Source organism: Aspergillus melleus (assembly GCF_016097325.1).
Source record: "Aspergillus melleus strain CBS 546.65 chromosome Unknown contig4, whole genome shotgun sequence".
Lineage (NCBI taxonomy): Eukaryota > Fungi > Ascomycota > Eurotiomycetes > Eurotiales > Aspergillaceae > Aspergillus > Aspergillus melleus.
In genome coordinates this window covers 2539926-2550365 of record NW_025763373.1, presented here as the reverse complement: position 1 = coordinate 2550365, position 10440 = coordinate 2539926, and the positions used below count along the sequence as shown (strand labels likewise).

The window sequence follows — 10440 nt, the reverse complement described above, 5'->3', positions numbered from 1 at the left end:
CAGCAGAATGGATCATCAACAATGGCCTCCTAGTGGGGCAAAGGTACATCGGGAGTGTCGAGTTATATCGAAATAAGAGGAAACGGTGCTTCCGGTGCCAGAGATTTGGTCACTTGGCTTGGTCATGTCAAGAAGGGGCGAGGTGTGGCCACTGTGCGGGTAGTCATGAACAGCGGAGTTGTCCCCCCGGCGTGAGAGCGAAATGCCTGGACTGCAATGAAAACCACCCAACTGGAGATAGAACGTGCCAAACTCCCATCAATCCAAACCCCTTACAATGAACCGGAGAAACCTGAGCTTGCTGCAATTGAACATCATGAAGTCAAAGCCGTGCATGGAGGCCCTTATTAACGATCATCAAACACAAAACCTGGATATTATCCTGATCCAGGAACCTTCAGTCACAACATTCCAAACATATGTTAACCATAGTGCTTGGCATCTCTATCAACCAACGCACATAGGCGGAAACGCGAGGAAAAGAAGCCTAATATATGTTAACAGGAGGATCTCAACCACCTCTCACCGCCAAATTAAATGCAACCACCCGGATATCACAGCAGTCAAAGTATGGACAACAGATACCCAATTCCTCGTGTTCTCCGTATATATCCAGCCAGTGGATATCTTTCACCTTCAAGAGGACACGCCGATACAACTCGTCCTAGCCGAGATAATATCCACGATACACGAACACACTCGAGAGAAAACTAAGCAAACGACAATCATTCTAGCAGGCGACTTCAACCGACATCACCCAGTCTGGGAAACAAACCCAGTCAACCAAGTGCAGCTAGAAAAGGCACAGGAGCTTGTGGACTTCTTCCAACACTGGGGCCTGCACGGTGTCTCCCAAGGGGAACACCGACCCACTGGTCCCTAAACCACCCTGGCAAGAGATCCACGATCGACCTCACTGTAACCGACTCCCCGACAAGAGTAATCAGGTTCCACCTATACCACGACAACTATGGATCAGACCATGAAGCAATCTACTCCGAGTGGTCTATAAGGCCAGAGACTAGGGACAACCAGAGACCCAGGAGGATGTATGACCGGGCGGACTGGACAAAAATAGGGAACATGGTGAAAGCTACCCTAGAACCACAGCCGTCAATCACAACTAAATCGGAGCTCGACTGGACCGTAGCGAACCTAATCAAGACAGTGACCGAAGCAACTGAACAACTCATACCCCTGACCAAACCATCCCCCTACTCCAAACGATGGTTCGGCCCAGACTTGAAGACCCACCAAGCAGAGGTAAAACGCGCCCGACGGAGATGGCAGGAAAGCTGCAGAATTCGAGGCGGCCAGGACCCCTATTCAGTGTTATTATATGAAGAAATGCGCTGCAAGCGCAGGGCATGGACGAGAATGATTGAAAAAGCCAAAGCCACTCACTGGAGGGAGTTCCTAGATAAAGCAGGGGAAGGCCACTTGTGGAAAGCAGCCTCGTACATGAAACCTCGAGACACCTACGCCAACATCCCACCCCTGAAAGCGGGGAATGGTGAAGTTACAGAAAATGAGGCCAAGGCCGCTCTCCTAATGGAATCCTTATTCCCGAAAATGGCGGATTCCAGTGACGAGCCAACCACGACACAGAGGGAGGAAATCCCATGGGAACCCCTAACTGAAGACGAAGTCCACAAGGCAGTGCTAAGGGCCAAGGGCACCACGGCACCCGGAAAGGACGCTATTCCGACACGGGTGTGGAAACATCTGTGGACACACCTAGGGAAACACATCACATATCTATTCTCAAAGTCACTGGAACTAAGCCATTACCCTGCACAACTGAAGCGGGCAAAAATAGTAGTCCTGCGGAAACCAGGAAAACCTGCTTACACAGTACCAGGAGCGTATCGGCCCATCTCACTGTTAAACACACTCGGAAAGCTCCTCGAAGCAGTAATAGCCAGGCGCCTGTCCTTCTATGCCGAACACTATGGGCTGCTTCCAGACACGCAATTCGGGGGTAGACCAGGGCGGAGCACGGAACAGGCTCTCCTAGTCTTGGCAAACGCGATCGATAGAGCTTGGATGAAGTCTAGAGTAATCACGTTGGTGGCATTTGACATCAAAGGGGCATTTAATGGAGTCAACCAAAGAAGCCTGGAAAATCGATTGAGAGCCAAAGGAGTCCCACCCATCGTCAGATGGTGGATTCAAAGCTTTATGGAAGACCGGGCGGCGAGTATCGGCTTCGACGACTTTGAAACATCAATTGCGCCCCTCGCCAACGCAGGGCTGGCCCAGGGATCCCCGTTATACCCTATCCTATTCACGTTCTTCAACTCAGACCTAGTAGACCAGCCGGTCAACTACTATGGCGGGGCGTCAGCCTTCATTGACGACTACTTTCGGTGGCGAGCAGGCCGGTCAGCAGAGGAAAACCTCAAGAAGATACAGGAAGAGGATATCCCACGCATCGAGAAATGGGCCGAAACCACAGGATCCTGCTTCGCAGCAGAAAAGACGGAACTAATCCACATAACAAGAAAGAAAGGAGAACAGGGCAAAGGGCAAATCATCATGCAAAACAGGATCGTTAAGCCATCCGACACTGCTAAACTCCTTGGAGTTGTGTTCGACCAAGAACTCAGATGGAAGGGGCACGTACAGCAAGCCGTCAAGCGAGCCACAAAGGTAAACCTAGCAATGGGGGGCCTCAGGTATCTCCGCCCAGGCCAAATGAGACAGCTGTACCGAGCTTGCGTGACCCCTATCATGGACTACGCATCGACAATCTGGCACGACCCGTTGAGAGACAAGACACACCTAAGAGCGCTGAACACAGTACAAAGAGCGGCACTTATCCGAATTATGTCCGCCTTCCGAACGGTGGCCACGCAATCAATGGAAATAGAGACACGTACTACCAACACACCTAAGGCTTCAACTGAGGGGACAGAAAACAATCGCTAAGGTGCATACGCTCCCAACCACCCATCCAGTACGTGAGGCAATAGCTAGGGCTAGAAAGCGAAGCCACAACGCAGTAGCAAAGTTCCGGTTCCCCCTGGCCCAAACTATGAAGACCATGAATCTAGAGCGACTGGACGCCGTGGAAATCATCGATCCACGACCGCTAGCACCGTGGACCCCACCAGCATTTATGGAGATCGAGATCGAACCTGACCGGCAGAAGGCTAAGGAGAATGCAGCTGCCTTGAGGGCCAACAGCGCAGTAATCATTTATTCAGACGCCTCTGGGCAACACAACCAACTCGGCGCAGCAGCATTGGCGTTAGGTCAAAATCTGGATATCATCGAGTACCGCACGATCTGCATCGGACCCATGGAATTCTGGTCAGTTTACAGCACAGAGCTCATTGGGATCTTCTATGCCATCAGCCTGGCCCTCAAGGTAACGCACAACATATTAGGACCGTCCGCAACGGACTGGAAACCAGCAACAATCCTCTGTGACTGCATGTCGGCGTTACAGGCAATCCGGAACCCAGGCAACGGGTCTGGTCAGCGTATCATCCATGCTATCCTTCAGGCGGCAAGTGAACTCAAAGCACGAGGGCTCCCCCTCCGGCTCCAGTGGATCCCAGGTCATTGTGATGACCCCTGGAAATGAGACGGCAGATCGCTTAGCAAAAGAAGCGGTGGGCCCAAAGGGATCACACCCCTTCCGGCGACTGTTCTCGCAAGAAAGGGGATACATCCAACAACAGATCCTGAAGAAATGGGAACACGAATGGAAGAGCTCGGAGAAAGGCGGTCACCTTCGCCGGGTCGACCCTGCATTGCCCTCAGTCCACACGCGACGACTATACGACACACTACCACGCAACCGAGCTTACTTGCTTACACAGCTACGAACGGGCCACTCGTGGCTCGCCCCCCCATCCATGACAAGCTCTTCGGTTTCCGGGAGGACGACAAATGCGAATGCGGAGCGAAGGAGACTGTTGTTCACGTCCTCATAGACTGCCCGAGACTGAGCGTGCTACGACAGAAACTCCGCAAAGAAGTTGGCGGGGGGTTTAATGATGCGTCTTTTCTGCTTGGGGCAAAGGATCAGCAGGGAAATTACGGTTCAAACAGTACTCTGGGAGCGGTAATCGACTTTGCGGAAAGGTCAGGTAGGTTTCGCAGCCGCGCGCCCGGGGGGCCGCCATGACGAGAAATAAAGGCAAGTAGGCCACGACAGGCCCCGACGAGGCTCTAAATTCGTTTGCATGAAGTGGTGCACGTATATAGTCTTCCAGAGAAAGCTAAAGTAGTGGTAGCCCGCATATCGCTTTAAAAGTGAGGGGTCGGGGTAAATGAATAAAAAAAAAAAAAGAGTGTAAGAGAGGCCCGAAAAAAATAGCAAGCGCATTCTTTGATGGCTGAGATATCCAGCCCATGAATGAAGAAACGAAGAACACCATTAACCACAGCACAGCAAAGCCACCTATTTGAATAGGCAGTCAAAAGCAGCCAGATGCTCATAAAGATACAAAACAGCAAGGTATTTTCACCCGATAGAATTTATGAGATCGTGGGGGGCATGTCAACGCCTGGCAATGGGCCGTTTAGATGGGCAAGCGCAACGGCTAACCCCACAGAGCGTCAACCCTCCCCTGACCGCGTATACCCATACCAAAAGGTGTTTGCCCGGCAAGAATCGTCTGGACGTGAAATAGTGTTTCTCACCATATGCAAATTATCTCGATCGGCGGACCCGATGTCGAAGTGTCGAAATGTCGAAGCTCCGACGTTCACCCGGAATCCTTTATATATGCCCAGTGAAACCCACCATTCACTTTACGTCGACTGTGTTGATTCCGGCGCCGAACCCGACCGGACTAAAGGGTCTTGCCGAGAAACAGAACACATACATTCTTCAACAAACAATACTTAAGCTGATGGGCGCTCGTACTGTCTCTTCCCAGTATCCTTTTTCAAGCCAATCATAGCTTTTCTTCTTTGATCCTATCGTCGAACCTTCTACAATATGAGATCTCATCGCCTTTGGCTTGTTGGCGGCTTCTGCCTTGCATCTCTGTCGGCCGCCCGCGAATTCTCGGCTACCTGCGATAAAATATCATTGGATGATGCGCATTTTGTGACCGCAACCTGCACGAAAATGGATGACACCAGGAATAGAAGTAGGTTGGATTTGAGCGCTTGCTACACCAGTGATGAGGATGGGGTCCTTAGACCTAACAAAGGGTTAGTTCAACAATCATATAAAGGCTATAGTACTAATCTTTTAATAGGGGCGGGATGGCAAGATTCTGTTCTTGCTTCATGGATGGAACTTGGCTAAAATGAGGCTGTTCGACTAAGGACAACAGCATTAACTACCCGCTTATCAATCTGGGTAGGTAGATACCTTCTGATTTTGCTTTAGCTAACCGAACCTTTCAGATAACGACCTGTCAAACCTGGATGGCAAGCTAAAGTGCTAGATTAGGATTTTATTGGCTTTGATAGGTGCCATATCATGTGTACTTAACAACTGAGAATTGTCGGTGCTGAATATCATTTTGTCTGTCTAGTATATTCTTGATACTTTAAAAATTAGAATAACTGTCCAAAGGAAACGGCAAGCATTAAGTCTTCGCCAAGAATGCTTCAGATCTTACATGTGCCGTAACTCACATATAATCTTAGACTGTTTAAAACTTGCGACTAGATGAATTTCAACCTGGGAGGCCTGACCGACGATGGTACCACAAGGTAGCGGTACGAATGTTACGTCTCCCAGCGGCAGAGTTTGCATTTATGCGATTAGCTCGCCAGGGAACACCCCCTCTCCATCGGCGTATTTGGTGAACATGTCGTGCCACGTTATCTCCCGGCTTTGAATAATTAAACAGTTGAGTTCAGAGTTCGGTGAGATGCTACGGCAGCAAGCCTTTTCGTAATCTATATACATCCCGCATGGATACAGTTACCGATTCGTGATAATATTGCCCATAAGAGGTAAAGGTAAACGTAACGCGACTAGGGCCGTTAGGTAATATATGTTATATATTCTCATAGCTCGTACTGAAGCTTCGCCGATCTGCATTCCACGCCGCAGTAATTAGGAGAGAAGATGGGCTTACCATCTGAAGCTTGACTCGCTGCGACACTGACGGGAGTCCCGAGGATTTTTGATATCTCCCTCCGACGGCTGTCTCGTTATACATGAGGCCAGTTGTGACCAAGACGCCCGACGCTTATCAGCAGAGGGAGACTGACTAGTGGTAGCCCGCAAGGAGACAACGGAGGCGTAGTTGGCTTCCCAATGTTAGCTTCACCACGCGCACTACCGCTGGTACCGGAGACGAAATCGGGGTAATGGCCATGGCTCCCAGCAATCACCTTTTGGGTGCTCGTAACAAGCCGAAGATAATCACGACGGGAATACATTCTCCATCAAGGATCTCCACCACAGCACTTTCGTAGGAGGAAGCTAAGGGACGGTGAAAATGAAGGTCGTGTAGCATGGGGCATCGGTTAATCGGTGATCTTGAAAAGTCTTACGCTCTTTAATATTTGAAGCTGAGCTATCCCTGTCATCACGATAAATGGTGCTTGTAGAAACTAAAAGAAATTCCCGACCTTGAAAAGGGCTGACCCACCTGAATTATTAACAAAGAAAAAGTCCGGCACATTCGATGCTTTATGATGACAATTTTATCATACGAATACGCATAAATTTTGGCATAAAAGGTATATATAGCTAATTCTACATTTTTGCGTAGGATTAGCGTACACTAACTTAGATAAAGGGAAAGAGGATGGGTAACTAAAAGTGGGTGATAGATTACAATATCGCAGGGTAGAAAGGGGGAATTATAGTTACGCCCGTTTCGCCCGTACAAGTTTGACGTCAAAGCTGAGGTGGATCCATCTCAGGACAGTTTCTATTTTCAACCAGGAGATGTCTCTTATCTGACAGTGGCAGTATTAACGCAAGTCTGGTGCCAACCGTTAGATCTGTAGATCACAGGAGTGTCAATTATGATTGCAAAGATAATATAAAAGCCATCAATGCGCCAATTGTGACTTGGACAATTTCAGGAAGTCAAGTCCTCTGCCTGACAAGTCCATAGTTTGTCAATCCCTTCATGCACGATTTCGTTGAGAAATTTTGCCTTTTTTTGGGATGCAGCAGATTCGAGATCAAGTTGTGGCCAAGGCTCCGTCACGCGCTGCTCCAGCTGAGCATCGTAGTCCTTTGTACTTATGTCGGACATTGCAGACGGTCCAAAGATACCAGATCCATTGGGTTGAAGGGCCACCTCCAAAGGAGCAGGGATTTCTCCAAGCATGAGAGGTATTACCATCTGCTCCAACGAACGTAACAATTCCACGGTTCCGGGGCGGGTGTAGAAAGCACATATGGCGAGAGCATCGACTTCACAATTTATTAAGTTAATGCCCTTGCTGTGGCATCCATTAGTCCAGGGGAAACAAATGGAGTTTTGTAGAACATACATTGCAGCCATGATCTCGTCATCACACAATAGCACAATACCCATGCCGACCGCTCCCGCCAGCGTCCATAACCATCTGCCTTGTCGGAAGCAAGCGTGAACAGCATCGCGCTCACCCTTGGAAAGTTGACCGGACGGTTTGTCCAAGGAGGCGCGAGTGATGCAATCCATCGCCCATTGTGTCCGCCTTTCCCTCGAATATCGAGGGCGTGAGCAATATTTTTGAGGGTTTTGGCTGATGACCTCATAATTCAGAACAAGCAGCATCCGTGCAACGCGCCGGGCGATTGGATCGGAGGTTACATCTTGCCAGATTGTTCTGATATAAACCGACGCTGCTTCAACTCCAATCCACCCGAGTGGCAGGCCGAGTGCGTGCAAGCCTTGTGATGCGTTGCGTCGCCAATCCTGGAGTCGTGGCCTCAGCACCTCGCCTGGATCCCGACAAATTAGCCGTGCAGCCCGTCTAAGGGCTTCTTCCAGCTCTTCCTCTTTGAGCTCATATTCGAAATTATATCTACCCAACAGCGAGCGTATTACAACATACGAGTGTGTAATTGCGCTTTCGATCGGACTTGTCGAGTTTCGACTCGCGTCTGACGATCGTTTCGTACGCCGTCTCTTTAGTGGGGGATCAGTCGGGGGGAGCATAAGCTGTGAAGCACCAGGGGCGCTGGGAAGCGGGCTTTGGCCCGAGATTTGGACCACCGTGGGGTTACTTTCGGCCTCTGTCCTTGTTGTATCATGCCCAAAGGCGATGGAAAGCTGATCATTTTGTGCCGCAAGGGAAGACTCAGACCCAACAGGCTGGAGGCTGTTCCGACCGCCTGCGACCGAGGGAGCGTGACGTGTGTCGATATTTAAGGTGGTCGCTTAGCGAAAAGGTTAGTATATGGGACCACGAGATCGAGACGGAAGGGGAGGCTTATGAGTAACCGGACTATACCATGGTCTAGTGGTAGTGGTAGGCTCCCGCTATCGAAAATCTCATTATTTTCTAGTAGCTTCCAGAGATCGATAGTACCGACCAATGCGATCCTTCGTAGCACTTCGGTAAGCTGGTAAGGAGCTAGCGACCCTGCTTTGACTAGGCCATTATTCAAATAACAAGAAAGCTAGGAGTGTATAAGCATTGATCCTGAAGATATAAACTAATAGCCTACCGCGGTAATTTCTTTGTCGCAAAGAACGGTATGATTTGAATGGTTTTGGTTGGAATCCTATGATGGTTTGTGAGAGCCCTCTAGCATTCTTAATATCAAACCCACATTGACAGCGATACTGAAACGGGGCATCTTTTGTTGGTCTAGCCCCTAATAAACACGGCAGGATAAAAAACCGAGCGAGACGCCAGCTGTGGTGCGAAGAATTGGAGGCTCCCGGCTTCATGGAGTCGCTGAAAGTTGGGAAGCATCTCTCTTTATAGTGGCGTAAGGCGCCAATAACGGCTCCCCAACAACACTCGACAGAGGGTGAAAAATGAGGGTGGGAGTCGGGTATTTGGCGGGCACTATGCACCCTGTGTATCTCCCGCTGCCCAAGCTCGCTCAAGTTTTCAAGTATCCCTGCCCGCCCCATCACTAGTGAGTATGTATGTTCGCCCGGCGGATCGCCGTTTCACTTTTGACGGAATTAATTCCCAGCTTTCATACATAACTAGGCATGCCTTATGCAAGAGTTAGCTTGACCAGCAGACGCGGCTTTTGGCGCGATAGATTATCTCATTGGTATATACACTCTCGTGACGTACCCGGATCACTGGAAAGACGAAAGTTGGTCAAGCGTCCAGGGCTTGATACATCGTCACTCAGTGTCTTTGAAGAGGTCATAGATGACCGGACGGATGCCCAGCTAACAAGTGTAAGTCAAAGTGGGTCATCGGAGTAAAATGATACTCGTATAGGTCGCGTCCATCCATGTCGCGTTGCATACAAAATCGCCCTCGTGGCATGGACAGCCCAACGCGAATGACCACGAGAGCGAGAGGTATATTCGCAGGGGCGAATGGAGGGACAATGAAAAAAACCTGCCGGGCCTTTGGCAGTACATGCATTAATGGACGTTGCCAGTTGGGAGTGACAGCCGTTGGTCACAGAAGGGCATCTAGGTCACCGACACATCCGGGCATTTGATCAGAATCAAAGGCCGATTTGTTATTTCTCGTAATATTTGGTCATATGCGACTAGCAGACATTTCTACACCTTGGTTTTTGGAGGCCTCTATTAAACGCCCCGGGGGTTGGTCTTTCTGATTTGGCAAATAACAACATTGCTCGGGGTACCCTTCGCAGTAGCAAGCTCCCTTCGAGACCACACCCTCTCCTCCACAATTTGATAAGGTTTTCTGGTTCATCGGGGCGCTTGTACTTCAATGACGTCCATGATGGGGCTACAGGAAGTTGATGGCCAGGTATAGGGTTTTATAACTCTTTTTTTTAACGCTGGAGTTGACCCCTTAAATTAAAGCTGTGCCTCTAATCTAAGCGAAAGGTATCGGCAGCGAGGTTCCCTGCGAGCAATCAACATGTTGTGAAGTTGTGAAGCCAATACCCACGAGAACAGGAATATTGTTCCCGGGGAAAGGCGGGACAACAAGGATCAGACACCACAGTGTGTTTACTTCCGGGTCTCTAGAAATGACCGATCCATGTGGTCCTGGGCCCGACATTCTCTCCCTTTTATTAGCACCACTGTATAAGAAACTAATACAGAGTCGCCCGAAACTGGATTCCATAATGGATATACACCGACTTGTTCCTAAACCCTAATCACATGAGACACTAGTATTAATATGGATAGTCCGTAAATTATATGTTCCGTCTCTTACCCGAAATATTACACCATTGGGTAAAATAATAGTATCTAAGAAACAAGGGCCTGGAATCAACGGTCTGGAAGCCAGGAAGGTTCCATGCTCGCCCGCTACAGTAAGCGAAACCGCCTTCGAACTGGAAACCTGTTTAAGAAGCGTCTTTCTCCGTCCTGTTCATCTCACGGTTGTTGCACT

General features: G+C 49.4%; 1 protein-coding gene across 1 annotated transcript; it reads right to left on the bottom strand.

Annotated features, from left to right (window-relative positions):
* Window positions 1–6779: 6779 nt before the first annotated feature.
* On the bottom strand, window positions 6780–8306 carry LDX57_007748 (uncharacterized protein). The gene is made up of 2 exons (XM_046089465.1): window positions 7435–8306; window positions 6780–7383 (listed from the first exon to the last, which is right to left on the bottom strand). Exons 1-2 carry the CDS (start codon window positions 8082–8084, stop codon window positions 7014–7016), a joined length of 1020 nt encoding a protein of 339 aa, XP_045945436.1. The 5' UTR covers window positions 8085–8306; the 3' UTR covers window positions 6780–7013.
* Window positions 8307–10440: the final 2134 nt, after the last annotated feature.

Excerpts from the sequence above, each read along its gene's own strand:
- LDX57_007748 (XM_046089465.1), bottom strand. The coding sequence starts at position 8,084 with ATGCTCCCCCCGACTGATCCCCCACTAAAGAGACGGCGTACGAAACGA. Across the intron at positions 7,384-7,434 it reads GACGAGATCATGGCTGCAAT|CAAGGGCATTAACTTAATAA; the intron begins GTATGTTCTACA and ends TGGATGCCACAG.